General features: G+C 40.2%; 1 protein-coding gene across 2 annotated transcripts in view; it reads right to left on the minus strand.

Moving 5' to 3' along the window:
* LOC102787069 (mannosyl-oligosaccharide 1,2-alpha-mannosidase IA) overlaps positions 1-19,337 on the minus strand; it is a 192,029-nt gene that overhangs the window by 105,354 nt on the left and 67,338 nt on the right. For both annotated transcript variants that reach the window (XM_087848343.1, XM_087848344.1), the window contains exon 2: positions 3,000-3,096. In XM_087848343.1, the coding sequence (XP_087704469.1) occupies positions 3,000-3,096 (97 nt within the window). The remainder of the gene's footprint in view (positions 1-2,999; positions 3,097-19,337) is intronic.

Below are 19,337 nucleotides of genomic sequence, written 5' to 3' on the forward strand. Positions count from 1 at the left end.
GTTCCAGGATCAACATTGCATATGACCAATCAGAATGTTGTGACGTCATACTTTTGCGACTTCGGGAAAAAACGCCGTAAAACAAAAAAACTGTACTTAAGCTGCGAGAAACCGCCTCTGTCCGCCGATCAACGGACGCCTGACCCTGACCCTTTAATAAACGCTAAGCAGAATTGATATTGTCCTTGCAACATTGGAATTTCATAAATGCATGAATGGCTTGGCGCGCCAAAGAATAACGTCACAACAATGTGATTGGTCACTTGCAATGTTGTTCCAGGAACACCACCAAAATGACGATATTGAGAATGACTGAACAGGCATATGAACAGATTTTTAAAACCTTATTCTTTTATAACTAATAGGTCGAGAACAAAACTTTTCTCTGATGTCTTAGCTTTAACTACAAACATTAACCAAACCGGTTGGAGAAACAAATGATGGCAAAATCTGGGTTTGAATTATTTTTGGTCATTTTCATCCAAGAGTTATCCTGGATTAGTTGCTTTAAAACGTGGCTCAAGGCCTTTGCTTTAGAGTGACTCCTCTTAACCACAACCTCTCTAATACTTGTGAATCCCTACAGAAGTGAAAGAGGAAGACCTCAGGTATGGAAGACAGTACCAGCCCAAGTCTTAATAAGAGCTGATCCACCTTTTATTAAGAGCTTTATTGTGGGATTTCCCTCAGGCACAGAAGTGCGAACTGACTGATATGCTCCACTGCAGAGGACTGCAGGACCCCTCTGGATTTGGCTCCAATTAGAGGCTGTTGGGAGACTGTGACACCCCTGGCAGGTTGCGAGGTTTCCTGTGCTGAGTGAAAGCTCAAGAAAACATAGTGTCAAAAGCTCACTGAGGTGCAAATAAGTGCGATGTGTTGTCGTTCTTATGACAGCTGGATTTTTAAAAAATTCATTACTTATGATTTGTTTTCAGAAGGTGTGCAGGTATAATATATTTTTATATCTGTAGAAATCCAGTTGCTTTTGTCTCATTTGAAATTCGAGTTAAACTACTGCTACCGGCAGCTTCTCAAAAGCAGCCCCATCAAAGCACAAGCAAAAGAAGAAGAGCATTATAAAGACCTCTAAACAAACTAATTGTCTTCTACAAACAGAATTTACAAATACAGATTATTAAGTGAAAAAGCTATAAGCTATAAGAATTGTTGCCCATTACATGGCTTCAATTATTATTCAGTATTGAAAGAGCTGATCAGAAGCCAACGAAGCAAAACGGTGCAAAACAAGCTCTTACTAAGCTCGACACAAAATGCAAGATAGATATTAAATTAGACAATGTGCCTACCGTCTGAAAGTAGGATACAATATGAGACTAACCACCGTGTGTCTAAGGCACTACTGCTTTTCTCTGAATCAGTTAATAGACAGTTACGTCAAATGTCTAATTATGGAAATATTATGGAGATATGTTCCACAACATAGCCCACGTCAAAAGCAAAGGATTAATAGCGCTTCACTTATTTCTGTGCTTTGAGTTGGATGTCAGTTCTGTTTTAAGCAGAGCTTGAAGGCCAGTCTATTTTGTTTGGTTTTCCTCATTTAACTAGATTATCCATGTGTGCTGCCTTATTATCAAAATCCAAAATTACGAACGACCTTGTGACTTTATGTTTCTCTTCTTGGCTTATTTACGTCTGTCATATTTAACATCATGAGGTGCTTGACGACATCCTGAGTACATTTGAAGGCTTGTGAATATTGATGCACTAATATAGCGGTTCCCAACCCCCACTGAGTCGTTAGGTACTGGACCGCAATGTTTGAGTGTGAAATTTAAGGTTTTCTGGGTTTTTATTGTTGTTTATCACTATTTTTTTTTTATCTTTTCCTGTGTGTCATGAATAAATCTCCTTTTTTTTTGTACTGGTACTGGTTTTATTTGTTGTATTTATCCGCGACACCTTAAAGGCCGGTCTATGAAAATATTGTCTGTGGTGCAAAAATTGTTGGGGACTGCTGCACTAATATATAGAGATGCAACAATTGACAGGCGAGGAACCGGAATCAGCTGATTTCCAGCTTTCTCTGCCCTAATCAGTAACCAGCTGATCAGCCTCGCGCATGTGCAGCGCATACACAGCAGTAGGCCACGTGCTAACATGTAGTTAGCGTGGAAAGTCTTTGTTGTGAGTGAAGACACAAAGTTTGCCAAAACATTCATAACAAAAGCTTAAACCAACTTCACCAATGTGAGCATGTTTTAATATTAGTTGTTAAAGTGAGAGAAAATTTATGTAACTTAGTTTAGTCTGGGGGAAGTTATGTAGTTGAAATTCTTTGTTTTTTTTAATTGCCAAGATAACATGTTGTATTGAAGAAAATTTGATTTTTGTTTGTGTGCGCGGTCAGTTGGTTGTTAGAAAGACATTCAGAACTGGAAAAAAAAATGGTATCAGCAAGCAACGGGACAAAAACCATCTCCAAATATACTGTGTGAACATCATGATGGGCCGGTATTGGCTTGTTATCAGGATATCAGTGTTGTTTATCTGTTGGGTCATATTAATTTTGCTGTGGAAAAAAAAAGTGTTTTCATGAAGTGTTTTTTTCTCCCCAGCACAGCAAAAAACATGGAATTAAAAAGCCGAAAATCAACTTTCAGTCAAATTGTTATTTTAGGCAGAGTACTTGCTCTGAAATTCTAAATCAGTACTAGCTTGTGAGAGTTTAAGATTGGTGTAGTTGTCCATCCGTTCCAAACTGAGAAACAGTCGGCCCTGGTCTGTTTCTAATAAAGACATTTGCAACCTTCTTATCCTCCTTTTGTCCACCAAAACACAAAACTATAGATTTTAAATTAGTTTCTGTGGCTGGTGCTTCTACTGATCACAAAATTGCCTCCCTCCCTAGTTTTAGTCTGTCTTTCACATGAAAGTCTTCCAAGAGAAAGGTCAGTGGGTCTTAAAAATAAATAAATAAATACCAAAAAACCAGGTGACCTTTCAGGCCTTCTGAGTCTCCAGCAAATACTCACCAAACATGTTGCCAATATGCCCGTTTCTCGTCAAAGGCCGCAGCTCATTCTTGCCCCAAGCATAGCGCTTGTAGTTATCCCAGGCAAACTTCATCATCTGCAAAATAAACAGAGGGCAGACAAACGGGTCAGTCGGCTGACAGCAAAGCATCGCAGCTCCAAACCCAGTCGTAATTAAATTGGTATAGCTCCAGGCAAACAGAATGATAGATATTGATCAGGTCCGAATTAAGGACACGGATGCAATTATAAACACATAAACCACACTGCTAAACAATACGGTTGACATTTTCACAGCAGCTACTGCTATAAATGACAGACTGACTGGTGTCCGCAGACAAAAGTAAACCTCTTTGAGCAGCACATATTGCTGTTCAGATAGCTGTGATCTGCAAAGAAACTTCCCAAATGCAATAATATAGAACAAAAAGGAGCAAGACAAAAAAGTAGAGGATTACAAGAAATGATTAAAGCGTCATCCACCAGCAGCACACTAATCAAATATATTCATAGCTCTTTGTTGTAAATGTCATGTAATGACTATAGCTTCCCAGAAGTGACCAACCTCCAAGAAAACAACTTTAAACTTCTTCAAACTGCTAAAAGTCAGAAGATTACATTAAATGTTGATTTAAATATCAGTCTAAATAATATTTAAGGGGGCACAGTTGTAATACATCCGTGTGCAAGCTGAGCACTCGGCCATAGAAATTTGGCAGCGTAATCTTAACATTGTCCGTATTTGCTTGAGAAAGAATTTGTAAATGCAATGAAATGAAAAATAAAAAGAAATCAGAACTGATTCAGTAAAAATTCTCTTTTAACCTACTTTCTTCTGAAGCCTATTAATAATGAAACAAGAGTCAGAATCAAATGTGAATCACAGCATCAATTTTTACATCCTTGACTTTTTACCGAGATCAACAAAGCGATTTCAAGTATCCTGAGGGGAATATGAATATATGTAGAAAATGTAACGTAAATAAAGCAAAACTTCATGAGAAATAAACAATAAACAAATATTGACTTAATGGTTACAATAAGAAAAGAAAAATCAGGGTTCAATGAGTCGTTTTCTGGGGTCGATGAACATCTGCACAAAATGGGATTCCATCCATTGTCCCCACATCTACACCGTAGCTGATAAAACTATTGAGATCTAGGATACTGGTTTGGTTAAAATGTGGAACTAAGTGCCACCATCATGATTTAGTTCATGTAAACTGAATTGTTGCCACCATCTCGACTCGAGTGGGTAAATCTTGCAACAAAGCGGAAACATTGTTGCAAGATTTACCCACTTTTCACAGCCTTTTATTTTATGTCTTTCTCTCCTGCAAGAACTCCACTCTCTCCCGCTGAACTGTTCAGTGAGCTAAAGCACCCAGACCGAGCCTGCTGCCAAAGCTTCCAGTGTTTGCTGTTGATTACCAATAGATCTCCAGCTCCCACACAATGACATTGAGCTCTTCGCTAGAGACATTCTAGCAAAGGCTCTGCAACCCTGAATGCACTCGTATGAATGGGAATCCTACATTTTAGCTCCGCAATATAAATGCATCTCCAACCACTGTACTGCTAATAAACATGGATCATTTGTAGTTACGGAGGACCTCTCGCTTAAGCAACGTTTCCCTTCGGTTCAGCGGCTATCATAATTGGGCATCAAAGCACCCCAAATAAAAATGTAATTTTTTTTTAATACCATCGTAAAAGAAATGCCACGATGCATGAACGGGTGCTCAGTGCAGAATGCTTGAAAATAAACTAAAAAGTAATTACAGCTCAAACTGCACAAAGTGCTTTCAGCAGTGACAGGTTCATTAAATTCAGCTTCTTGTTGCACACAATACAGCAAACACAACCCAAAGTGGTCAGAATGTGCACAGATGTGGGCAGATGTGTCAGGATTTCCAAAATCCCCACCAGATGATGTCATCTCTATTATCAGTATAGTATGCTGTAAGACTTCTCTCTGAAGGTGGTTTCATATGAAGCTTTGGGAAATAAATATGAATCTGATTATTGCTGACAGGGCCTCCAGCTGAAAATCCTCTCACCCTAAAAGCTTATTATAGATACCACAAAGCATACAGAGCTCCGGCTATCCTTCACAGTGGAAACAACCGCACTGCTCAAATTAGTCTTAAATTCAGGGTGGTAAGATTTGGTATCAAATGAATTATGAGCCCTATAACTATTCTGGAGCTGCGGTGCCGGTATAATTTGTTGCTTGGCATTTTAATTGCACCACATATTGAATGACTATGCAGTGAAAACCTTTCGCAGATCAGTAAAGGGTCATCACTGTTGTTTCTCCTTACTTCAGACCTGGCATTAAATCTGACAAAGCAGCATTTTTTAAACAGCGCATTTTCCCATTTACACAAATGAACACCGACAATGAAAGCAGCAGCAATCTCTCAGAATGTGGAAAAACAAGCACCCAATATGATTAAGGGAAATAGAAGCAATGAATCTTACGCTGGAAATATGTTCATGAAGGTAATCATTTTCTCCAGTAAATGTTTAAAGAACAAAAATAGCCTCGCTGCGTCTCGACAGAACGCTCTGCCTAGAATGAAAACCAGCAAATGTCTCAAGTTTTATTTGAAACTTACTCCATCTTTTATAATGTCAGCCTGTCTCACTCCTCTGGTGGATTTAAAAGCCAAAGCACAAAAGAAATAGGAAAAAGTGCACAAAATGCAGGATTTGGTAAATGTTAAAACTCCTCGTCCTTCTCCGTTTCTTTTTGAAGGATGTTACAGACGATATGTCACAGCATTAAAAAAAATTTAAATGGCATGATGGAAGTTGGACTTTATAATCATCAAATAAATGTTAAGCAAAAGAAGTAAAATGGCAGCATTAATCAGCAACAGATTGACTTCAGAGTATGCTAAAAGAGAGGATTTCATTCTTAAACTGTACTATTTAATAGGTAGATGAAAATCAAATGCACTGGTGAATACAAAAATACATCAGTGTTAAAATCCTTTCCACTTTTAAGTAATTTCAATTTATGTGTGCATGTAACTGCAGCCAGTACTTGCTATTGAAGCTCACATCTGTGTTGCTGTATTGCTTTGCAGGAGTCACAGCGTGGGAAGATCGAGGTCACACAGCTATACGACTGTTGGTGTACAGACACATCGACACACCATCGCGACGCAATCTGCACCGGTCAATATTTGCTGCAGCAGCAGCCCAGCATGCTACCCCCAAAGCTGCTTGTTCAAGAGGGCAAATGGATGAATGATCCATTTCCAGGGGCACACAGAGAAGACACAGACGTGATCTGACAGCGCTCCGACTGTTCTTTGGTTGAACTAATTGGCTCGTTGTTGGGAGAGGCGATCCACGAGCGGGCCAGTGATTAAAACAAACCAGGACCGTAGGTCAAAAGCTGGTCACATGGTGATATATTGCTGATCACATGGCCGAGATGGGTATATGTGATCCAGATCATATCCAAGTATTCATTTCCCTTCCTGCTACATTTTTTTAAAATGCAATACTGTTTTTTGGCTAAAAAGAAATTAAATCTAGTTAATGTCAGCCCAGAGGATTCCAACCAACTTGACTATAAAAACATAGTGGATATCCAGATGTGGTTTTATAGAGTTGCTCATGAATCTCCCTTACACTACAGGAGTGTACAGTTAAGTCAGTAAAATCCTAGAATGCAGGGACCCCAAACTGATCAGCATGAATCAGAGCAATAGCAAGGATATCTAAAGCCACAAAAATGGGGAATGGAATGAAGCTGGATCTTAAACATTTGCAAGATTAAAAGAAGTGAGTCGTTTTAGGGATAAATCCATAAAAAGCTTGACATGAATTTTAATGAAAAATTACATTTTTAAGGTTGCAAAATACAAAAGACAAAACATTTGTCATCTCGAGGTGTATATCAGACTCTGTTAGTGGTGTAATCCGTATAAACTGAACAGTTATGCATCAGCTTCACACAAAAGATGAATGGCTGGTTATATCATTTAGAACAATTTTGCTGAATGTGTAGATGTGCTTTTTGTACGCTCAAAGGACGATACGCTTTGGGGTTCCTGCATCTGTTCAACCCACATCTGCTGCTTATATTAATGTACAAACAGAATGTATCAGAAGGTGCATAATCGCACACTGCCGGTGACTAAGAGGGGGCTGATATGCAAATCTGTGAGTCATGTGTGAGAAGTCATGAAAGAACAAGTGGAAAAGGGACTTCAATGGGTTGTTGTTAGCAAGAGGTTGAGGATCTAAAGCCGACAGCTGGTTGGTCACTTTTTGTGAGTTCAAACCATTTCGTTATATTTGGACATACAATAACTGGCAGCCACAAAAGTGTTTTTACGGGCCATTTTATATCCATGGTTAGAACTTCAAAAGATGATTTAGAGTAAGCATCTGGCAGAGACAATCTGAGCTGAGGTTTCTCTGACGGGAAAAAAGAAGAAGAAGAACAAGTAGAAGAAAAAAGCAGCTTCTGAAGCAAAACCACTGCTACAATGAAAGAGACCGTATAACGAGAGTGTGCCAGAGGGGTAGGTCTGAATCGGAAGTTTTGATGAAGTGATAAGTCCTCTGAACGGTAGGGGCTGAGCATATATTTTAATAATGTGACCCACGGCATTCCACAGCAAATGCAAACACAATTCAATTACTCAGCAAGAGGGGGTTCCCATATGGTTATTCCCAAACAATATAAATCTGCAGTTTTCCCCTAACAACTGGTCATAATTTAGAGTCGATGGCGTCCATCTGCTGCTTCCACTGTTTGGTGTTGCATAAGAACCACAGGATGACATAATGCTCTGTGTTTTCTCTGTTAGGCACTTATGAATATGTTCCACTATGTTATAGTCTTTGGTTTGAAGTTGAGAGGGACTCATTTCTCATTTCCCATTCCATATTTGATTCACTGTTCAAAGTAACCCTTATTTATCTAAAACTGGGTCTTTTGCAACCGCTCAGTTCAACCACTGTCTGAAACAAGATGTTTAAGCTCTTTACTCCTTCATTTTGAGCCAACTTACGTTTCATTGGATGCTCACGGCACACAGATTGGCATGTGGGCGGGGCTTCTTTGTGCCTGAGACCATGTCATGTCATGAATCAGGACACTTTATTAATCCCAGAGGTAATTATGTGGTCACAGTTGCTAAAGAGAGTAAGTTGTAACAAATCGACGCACCGATTGAATAATTTACAACATTTACAAAATATATGCTCCTCTTATCATTTTGTTATTTTCTCAGCTCACCTTGGAACGATTTGCAGCCGAGTCTGAAGCTGTGGGAATGAGAATCAGCACCTCCAAATCTGAGGCCATGATCCTCAGATGGAAAAAGGTGGAGTGCCCACTCCGGGTCAGGGACGAGTTCCTGCCCCAAGTGGAGGAGTTCAAGTATCTCGGAGTCTTGTTCACGAGTGATGGGAGAAGGGAGCGGGAGATCGACAGATGGATTGGTGCTCCGGCGATGCGGACGCTGTACCGGTCTGTTGTGGTGAAGAGAGAGCTGAGTGTAAAAGCGAAGCTCTCAATTTACCGGTCAATCTATGCCCCTACCCTCACCTATGGTCACGAGCTGTGGGTAGCGACCGAAAGAACGAGATAGCTAATACAAGCGGTGGAAATGGGCTTCCTCCGAAGGGTGGCTGGCCTCTCCCTTAGAGATAGGGTGAGAAGTTCGGCCCTTCGGGAGGGGCTCAGAGTAGAGCCGCTGCTCCTCCACATCAAAAGGAGCCAGTTGAGGTGGTTCGGGCATCTGACAAGGATGCCTCCTGGGCAAGGTTTTCCGGGCATGTCCCACCAGGAGGAGGTCCCGGGGCAGACCCAGGACACGCTGGAGAGATTACATCTCTCGGCTGGCCTGGGAATGCCTTGTTGTTCCCCCGGATAAGCTGGAGGAGGTGGCTGGGGAGAGGGATGTCTGGGCTTCTCTGCTTGGGCTGAATAAATGGATGAAAATGGATGGATTGATGGATATTTTCTCTGTAGAGGTTGTGTAGATGTTACAGGTGTGAAGATCCCTTTTTGTGCTGATATTGAAGCCAGCAGAGGTCTGTGAATCTGCAGCAGTGAGCAGAGCACAGCACTCTGCAACCTCTCTAACTTTATGCGCTGTACTGCTTTGTGGCTGAGGTGCTGTGGTTTCTAAATCGTTCCATGTTGCAATAAGACCACTTACAGTTGATTGTGGAATATCTAGAAGGGAAAAAGCTTCACAAACTGATTTGCTGCAATAGTGGCATCCCATTACAGCACCACACTCGTATCCAGCGAGCTCTTTCCAACGACCCATTATTTCACAAATGTTTGTAAAGGCAGGCCGCCTGGCTAGGTGCCTGATTTTATACACCTGTGGCAACAGCAACTGTATTCATATATCACATTTCGTTATACTTAATGGGACTGAAAACATGTAATTTCAAAAATTAAAAGGCTCAATATTTTTTATCAACATAGTGTCTCTGCTCTTATTGAGCAAGGAAAAATAATAAGTAACTGAATTTTTTTAGTCCACTCTGTCAGACTGGAACAAGCTGCGCTCACTTGGCACCGCACCCCAATACTGGCAACCAACTGCTGCACTGGCTACAACATGCAGGCTTTTATGCATGTGTTTATCTTACCGATTGGATTTTACAACATCTAAAGAAGACAGACTGCCTTTTATTTCTGTCCTCCTCTCAAAAACACCGGATGTTACAAGATTCATCACAGCTATGAACATCATCTCCAAACACAAAGCAGGCATAACTCACCCACCAGAAGAAGAGCTCATAACCCACCGTTATGGAATAATTTCAGGTAACATAATAAGGGTTATGGCTTCATGTTGCGGAGTTGCACATAATGATGTTATTTTTAGTAATTATTTGTAACAATCACAGACACAAATCAGTCAGGAGCTGTCACAGTGAAACCTTTTGTTACACAGCCGGAGTCCTATCACAGCATTTGGACTAATTTCATTCTAAATGTCTGATCAGTTTACCAAAACCAAAAACGTGTCTCTTCAGTCTTATTAATCAGTATCTGTAGTAGTTATTACAGCATCATTATTAGCACATAAACGTTTAGCATAAAGAGTGTAACATCTGTACATTAGTAGAAAAGAAAACATGACAATTGGTTAATAATAATAACTATTTTTGGGTGTTATCATTATAGTGTTATTACTTTATAAACAAGGATGACCAAAAAAATAGATATAGAACGATTATTAAATAACATTTAAGCTGAAGATAACCTTATTGGTTGACTGTAAACAACTGAGCTTTGATTCAATGGCCCAGAGCCAAGGGATATACAATGATAAGCGGCTTGTAGTTTATTCTAGACAACTATTTAGAGCAGGTCTTCATTTATGGGGACAGAAACGGTTCTTGCACACCATGACATCACCACCATCTATAGCAGTGCTGTGGGGATTAAGAAAACGTTTGAGAAATATCTTACACCCCCCGAAAAATACATGAAAAAGATGTTACCTCAGATTCATGTGTCACATGTCATCCATATTTGTTTTTTTCCCCCACATACTATAAAATTATGAAATTTCATCAGCCTGATTTTAAGCTCAATTAAGTCCTCAAAGCAACTAAAGCCCATTTTTTCAGACATTTATGGCTTCATCAATCTGTAACGTCATTCTGTCATTCACATAAAGGTCACTTTCAGATTAATGGTCCCCACAGCTTCATCCATGACACAGACAGAGAGAGCTTTATCCGGGAAAGAAGGAGACATAGAGCTACATGACTTGTATTTTTGTTACGTTTGAGTAAATCTAAAATAGCAGTATGTGGTTCAGTCTATATGCTGTACTATCGGCCGATCTGGTCCCCCTCTGTAATGAGATTTTTTTTCATTGTACTACAGTGCATATCCAGCAATGACCTGGCATAAGAAACTATAGTAAAGGCAGAAAAATGCATGCAAAACAATAGCAGGTAACGGTTACAGAAGGACCAGTATTTTGATGTTCACAGGTCGATTATACAGTAAACGAGCCAGTGGTATGCTTCTATACTGTTTTAGTGAAACTGCCAACTCCCCGTATACCTGTATGCTCTGTGTATTCCTTTTGTGGGGGGAAAAAAAATACACAAATCATGTTGACTTGTTTATCGCTTTCTCAGATAAACAACTTGGATTATTTCAGACTACACGGACAAGAGCCTGCTCTCATAAATAAACATGAAGCGCGCCTCAAAATGCTCTTGACACTTTTCCCAACCTGCCTGTTTTGTAATGCAGTTGTTATATTTGGTTCCACAAGCGAGGCATCCCTCTAATCTGAGGAGGCTTTCATTGGAAAACGGATAATAAATCACCCCGGCACCCTGGCATGATAGCCTCGAGTCACTGCTGCGTTAACGAGGTGCTGTGTCATCACCTGAAACCAGCTGCACCTTTGGCAGGAAAAACACAGAATCAGCTTCCTCCCATTGTTTCTGCCTTAAACCTCCCACCTAAACGTGAATACCTTTCCATCTCGTATTAGACCTGCTCTGGAGCAGAGCCATTTCCTGCCTATTAAATCCACATTTATTGTGAGCGGTGACGCAGCCTTCTTGGTCTCTGAAGGCCAGTGAGGCCACCCTGAGTCAGCACAACACTCTGGTCAATTACGAGCAAGTCCCAAAACGAGAGCCACAGTCGGACAACCAGGAAGAACTGAGCTGTAGATCATTCATGCGTGGAATTAATGAATGTCTGGGATCAACATCAGCCAACCATCCCCATTACAGATATTGTTTAAATTGGGGGATAATACTGCAAGCGGAGCAGAACAGATGCTTCAGAGTATAAGCTTTTTTTTTTTTTCTTTTTTTTTTTCTTAAAAGTTAGAGCTGTATTATTTTTTTTCCCAGATAAGCTACAAAATACTGAATGTTAAATAACTGTAAAGCCAAAACAGATTTCTGATTAGAATGTGTCCACATAGTGTTTGTAATTAGCATCAATTGGTACACTCAGAGACACTTACACCCAGCTGCAAGGAACATTATTTAAGCATGCAAGTGTTACAACTGATGGGGACACCTGGATTCAAGCTCCAAGCTTTAGATCTGCTTTTTTAGATACTAACCAGAAAATAATCATTCAGGATTTTTGTCTGATGTGAAATTCATCAGGCCAGCTACCACAAAAAAATAAAAAAATAAAAAAAAAATAAATAAATAAAAATGTATCCCTCTTTCTTTGGCAGGTGTCCACACCGCTCTCTCCAGCACGGATCATTAGGAGAGATCCTCAGCGTGTGCCAAACTGTCTCCTGAGCGTCCACCACTAGTGGATTGAGAGTTTCGGTGCACCATAAAAGATTCATGCCAGAAAAGAGAGAAGTGCCACAAGGACCCTATTAAAGTGTCTGGACTCTGGTGTTGAATTGTTGGGGAAGTAAACCTGAACTGTTAATGTGCTAAAATAGCCCCAGTAGAGTCTACTTATTTTCTATAAAGGGAAATATGACAGCAGAGTTGGAAAAAAGATATAAATAAGGCTTAAAAACTAGATTCAATTTCAGCTTCAAGCTCAAATAAAAGGCTAAATCTTGTATGAGCCCTGAAACGACTCCTGGCAGTCTATATCAGCTTTAGAAGTTATAGAGGGCAAAAGCAACCCCCCAACAGTCATAAAGGCAACAAAGTTAGAATTGAAGCCTAACCACATAATGCTGTCTCTCTATGTATTCTTTAAAATACTGCAGGGTCTTTACCTTGTTCTATAAAACCTCTTGACGTGCCAGTTATAAAGTGATTTTGCACCATACAAATAAACCTGAATTGAATTGCACTGAATTGCTGCAAAGGATTAAAACTGGCAGATGCACACCTGCAGAAATAGAAATTAGAAATATTTTATGTAGACAAAACCCAGACTAAAAAAAAAAAAAAAAGGACATAGTATCTGTAAAATCACTGACCTGTTTCTGAGGTGACTCCAGGTGGGATATTCTATATAGGTCAGTCACTGCAGCAATACGATGCAAAACTGAGCACAATGTGTGTAAAACTGTTCAGGCAGAGGCACCAAAGCAAGGCTCAACATCATTTCTCTTGTTAGCCACTGCAACTAGTATAAACACGTAGCATACACAGAGAAGTTTGGGTTGTTTCAAGCACTGCAGAACAGTTAAAGTGTGCTTTTCCAGGCCAGCATCTAATGACCATCACAGGAACTAAAGCTTAAGAGTCTGCAGTTCCCACAGCTCACAGGAACATATCGGAGCTTAATTGTTGCTACTCACTCTCTTTGCTTTCACCACAGCAGTTTCACCAATAACGCTGCCTGCCAGGCACCAGATGAACGGGGTTGGTGACTAGCTGGTTTATCAGCTTTAGCTAGAGATGAAGTGGAAACGAAAACCTTAGCTAGAGGGAGAATGAATATCAGACTATTTGTTAAGCCTCCTGCACATCTCGCAGTGTTGCTCGTGGCTTACCAAGCCTACTTTCCGAACATAATTACAAGCCCAAAGAGAAAACAACGCATAATTAGTCATTTGCTTTACAACAATTCGATGCAAACGTTACATTCGCTATTAGATAAACATCTCTCGACTCAGAGCTTCAGTGGCACTCATTGTTTAGAGTACGCAACATTGTTGAAACACTGGATTAAAGCTTGTGTTCAAGGAGCTGCTCTTTCTTTATGCATTCAGAGCCCTACTTTCCAAAGTCATGTTTGTTTGCACAGGAGCCTCCAGTCAAACCGTTTTCCTTCCTTTCAGTTACTGTGGATCACTGAGCCAGCCCAATCAATAGACCTTGCCAGAGAAGCTGATGGAATCTGAACAAGTGGAGAGCAAAGGGGTTTCTAAACTTAGTGGAGTAACAGAAACTTTTCCAAAGAAGTACCTCATGCCCCCAAATCCCTCAGAAAACCCTAACTGACTGACTATCATCCACTTTTACACTTCTTGCTGACAGCAGCTCTCTCCTCAGAAACAAGCCAGTGATGAAATTGCAGGGATGCTACAGAAAATGATGGGTTGGTGAAAGTAAATATAAACCATTACAGAGCTTTTACAGTATTATTAGAAAGAGTAAGGTAAAAGGTAGAGGAACAGCGGAAAGCAGAAGTGAAAGAAGGACCTACAGAAGTAATTTTTCTCCGACATATTGATTATTTGAGTCAGCTGCCTGGGGATAGTGTTCAATCTGGAACCGCTTGGACTTGTTTCTTATGTGGATCGTGATTTTGAAACAAATTGTCCATGTCCTGCCGTAGAAATCTTGAAATGAGGCCACAAACTTTGGGATGTATAGCATTTTAAAAGTGAGACTGTTAATAATATCCAGCTGAAATGCAGATATTATTTCAGCTGGATATGTAGTGTAGGTTTTGCAATCACTAAAATGGTACATGGTCTGTATTTGTATAGCGCTTTTACTTCGTCCCTATGGACCCCAAAGCGCTTTACACTACATTCAGTCATCCACACATTCACACACTGGTGATGGCGAGCTACATTGTAGCCACAGCCACCCTGGGACGCACTAACAGAGGCGAGGCTGCCGGACACTGGTGCCACCGGGCCCTCTGACCACCATGAGTTGGCAACGGGTGAAGTGTCTTGCCCAAGGACACAATGACCGAGACTGTCCGATCCGGGGCTCGAACCGGCATCCTTCCGATTACAAGACGAACTGCCAACTCTTGAGCCACGATCGCCCCAGACTAAAAAGTCTGTCAGAGTGAAGCGTGTGTCAGATTGTTATAACATGGACTTCACTGAGCAGCCAAAAATTCTGTCCTTTGCTTCAAAATAACTGGGAGTGGTGATGATGGTCAGGCAGTACAGATCATTTTCTGCTGGGTTGACCATCGTGATAGTTTGTGGCACTGGATTTGCTCCACGCTTATAGTGATCCAGAGACCATAAAATGTAGACAATGTGATCTAGCTAGTGGATGTCACACAGCTCCATAAAACACAAACTTGCACCATGGAAATCTTTCACAGAAAACTTTGAGCCGCACACATTTTACTTTTAATTGCTACATTTTGCAGCAGCTGCAAAAGTGGCACAAATTTACTCACAGAGCAAACCATTAACAACGTGTCACAAGTGTGCGTCCGGGTAACAAGCTGAAAGAAATGTTCACAAATGCATTCACTAATGGCTCTTCACAATGTGTGAACATTATATAGACCCATTACTATATGCAGGCGGCTTTGAAATACACTCCTTTCCCCATACGATTCTTCAAACACAGAAGCACGACTTTGAACTCGGATGTCATGAGGATATCGGCTTCACCGCTGCATCTTAAAACTGTGACTTCTCAGGAAAGAAAAAAAAATATTTGGGTACCAAATGCTGATAGTAGTGAATTAGTTTGCATATATCCTGATTAAAAAAAAATGTATTTCCTCAGAAAAGATCAATGAAACCAATATTATTGATTACATTTGTGCTGATAGGACTCAATATGCACTCAGAAGTTTGCGCTGTGGCTTTACTGGATTAATATGGTACAAGTCCACCACATAAACCTGATGAGAAATGAGATCATTTACTTCTGCATAATATTTTCTCCAAAACATCTGTCGGATGATCATTTTCTGAGTACAAACAGAAATACCCAACTGCCCCTTAAGCAAATCATCGATCATAAAGGAAGCACTTAGTTAAACGGATAAAATTGCAATGCTCAGCCTCCATTAGCATGACAAGACAGACCTCCTAACTTTTAATTCAGTAACTCAACTTGCATGCCACATGTATAGATAAGCAGAAAAACCTCTTTTGAGGAATCCTTCTTTAATTTATCATCACTTTCAGTCACCAGTAATTCAAAATGCAATAAGTATTTTCGGTATGCTACGAACGCAGGCTGAAGAACGTTATATATTCTGTTTCTTTGCCTTTGAGGTAGCGAGGAGACATCAGTCACCTTGCTAGAACTGTTTGACAGCCCTATTCTCTCACTTTAATGAAATCCCAACGCAGAAAAAAAAAACCCAATTTCAATGCTCAGACAATAAACCCTCCACTTCCTTATCCTCTGGCACATTCACACACAGCAGAGCATCTCACTGCTTACACCCACATCCAGTAAATCCCCCAAATATCATCTTCAATTAAAAACAATGGGAGCCTAAGCCTTTGAGCGGATCATGACTATATTAACACGTCAGTACTTCTCTTTGGAATTTTTCAGCAGCACAGAGTGACGTCCGGCCTGCTGACATCCAGCGATAGACGGATAAATATTCATTGAATATGTTACTTGAGATTTAGCTTAAAATCAGAGCAACTGTTGCTGACTGTATCTGTAACAGGTCTTCACTTAAGGAGCGATAATAATAATTTATGAGGTTGTAATATACACTACAGTACAAAGCTGTTACTTTGCATGCTAATGACCATAGCAAAATGACATAAAGAGAAATAAATCACATGCAAAACCATCTAGCATCTTTCCAGAGCCGTGAATCATTGCCTGCATCTTAAAATTGTTCTTAGGATTTTATCATATCCAAATCCTTTCAAATCCACTATTGAATGTCAATACATTTAGCTTTTATTATGTGCCAGTTTTTAACATGAGCAGCCTGATTCAGCTTGCCTTGGCCAACACTGAAAATTCTCTTCAGATTATAGATGAATTGAGTCCCAGTATAGTGATTATTAACCCTTCCAAAAGTGGCTTGATCCATATCCAGTTAGACGAACACTCAAAGGCGCGGGCATCCGATTGTCTGGCCGATACATCTGATGCTGATTCAGTTTTTCTTTTCTTTCTTTTTTTGTGCCGTCTATAGGTGAGAAGTAAAATTTGTCTCTTATGTTTTTATTATAGGTTTCCAATACAAAATAAGGAAGAGAGATAAAAGGTCTTTTATAGGGATTCAAAACAGAACTGGTTGTGTCAAAATCTGTATTTTTTTTCTGCGATTCAAACTGGTAAGGTTTGTTCGTATTGACTTGCATTTTTCCACCAATCATAGAAAAAGCTGAGCGCTTTGAGCTCTGTGGGATTAAGACTGCTGCCTCAACATTTCATGACAATATATACAAGATTATATAACGTGACCTGGACTAGTAGCAGATAATGGATGAATATTAATTGATTTTTTTAATCATTAAAAAAAATACACTGATTATTATTTTATTTTTAAAAAGAACAGACACAAACACAAACTATGGAAAATAATCCAAATCCTGGATACTTGAGAAATGTTTCAGTTTCATCTTTATTTACAGTCTGTGTCTCGTGTGTTAACCAAAACAGCATGCTGTGACATGACTGCAAATTGCATCAATGGTTTAATGTAAAAGCATTAAGGCCCTGTAAAGCCACAGACGAAGGCATTACTGACTACTTTCATCCAGGCTATATTTTCTTATAACCCAAGCCTGGAGGGGGAATAAAAGATTTAGACCGCGAGACATTATAGTGTCTGTACAGAAAAGGTCAAGAACTCACTCAGACATTTTGAAGCGCTCTAAAGCTGCAGGCTAAAGGCCATGTTATTGGTATGACGGAAACACTTGTGTGCCAAGATATTGATCCACTCCAAATGCATTAACGAGCCAGGTCTTACTATTCTTTAATGTTATGCAACATGATGTCCAGGGCTATAAGAGCAGAGAGCAGAGAGTTCAGAGCCAGAGGCTACAAGCAGTTCAGGCGGAAAACTACGCAAATATTAACAGTTAAAAAGGAGGGAGGATATACCATCAACTGAAGGTGACCCTGTAATATAATATACTGTAAACACAGATGTGAAACCATAGGATTAGTCTTTCTTCCTTAGTGTGAAATCCGCACCTCAAGAAACACTAATCGTATCACTTCCTGGCCTCTCAGATAACAACTATTACACAGCTGTAGAAGTCACAGAGGAAGATGGTGTTGAGAGATGGGGTGACAAAGGTTGTGGGATACAAGTGCTGCCTGATTCTCGAGTGCAGCAGTGCGTTCGGCGCCATCTCTTGATATGGCTCTGTTTGAAGATGGAGGGTGAGTAAACAAGTGTACACGGATGGTGTCAATTCAGAGGTATGAGAGGCAAAGGCTGAACACCTGAGGAGAGGAACAGGGTGAAGACAGACGTGGAGTCCATAAAAGGTCAGGCTTGAAAAATCTGAGCAGTCACTACTGATGATCTAAAGGGACACGCTATCATAAAAAGAGGTTAAGCAAAGATGGGAAATGGCGAATATGAGTAGGTCTGTAGTGTCAAAATTAAACCAGTATGAAACAAGCACAACCAAAAATTTTAACCATAAAATAAATAAATAAAAATATCAGCTGGTACTAGTGCCTATAGGAAAACAAAAAACTTCTTCTCAAGTCCAGATGATTAAAGGATTCAAGTCAAAAGTTACCACCCCCTCCAGACAAATGCAACCAGCAGAGAGAAAGCAACTCTTCTATTAGGGTTTTCTTTCCTTCCAGCATAGAGGGAAGTCTGTTGATAACCACTATGCAATCATACGCAACGTCTCTTTCAGGTGTTTCAACCCTCAACTGATGAGGGGGCGACGTTTGAAAAGCAACCAGAACAAAAGCCTTCTGGAGTCTTTGAGCAGTCTCAAAGAAGGTCAGTGGTTTTTTTTAGTTAGTTTTAATGCTAAAGCTTAAGAAGTCACTCAAAATAGACCTAATAACAAGCTCAGAGGCATCCTGCTGTGGAACTCATACCCAACTTCTGTCTACTTATTACCTGGAGGGGAGGCTCTTTATGCAGCTCAACATCGAGTAAATAGAAACAGTTGAGTCAGGTGCAGGTACAGAACCTATGGTGCCATAATCTTTCAGAAAAGATGGATTGATGTTAAATATGAAAAGCCTCTGTGTGTATAAGGCAGCTCTGTTCCCATTAAAAGAACCCAGGGACTATATTCAGCCATGGCAAAGTAAGGACCTTGGATTAAAGCTTGTCGAACAAGGCAAGTTCTCGCTCAAAAAGGAAACGGCCTCGGTGCAGTTAATGTGATTTAAGTTTTTACACATTTTTCTTTTTGCATGAATCTCAGCTAAAAATCAGCCTAGTCTTTATGCTTAGCTAGAACAGAGAGAGTTTCTTCCACATTTGGAAGTTGTCCGTCTCCCGAGTTTTTCCAACCAGCACAGTCTGGGAACGTGGTGTTAAAGCAGTTGTGTGTCTCAAAGAAGCTTTCTGCACTTGAGTTCCAATCCATTTTACCCCCTAAAATGTGTCGTGGGAGCAGGAGAAAATGAGTTAGAGTCCGTGCAGCTGCTTGCTTTTCAGAGAATGGCCATTACAGATGATCCACTGAGATGGAGGAGAGAAAGTCAAACGAACCAAAACGGCCGCCTTGGATGTTTTGTGCAAAATTACTC

The sequence above is a fragment of the Neolamprologus brichardi genome, chromosome 11 (assembly GCF_056152115.1).
Source record: "Neolamprologus brichardi isolate AB-2024 chromosome 11, ASM5615211v1, whole genome shotgun sequence".
In the NCBI taxonomy this organism is placed as follows: Eukaryota; Metazoa; Chordata; class Actinopteri; order Cichliformes; family Cichlidae; genus Neolamprologus; species Neolamprologus brichardi.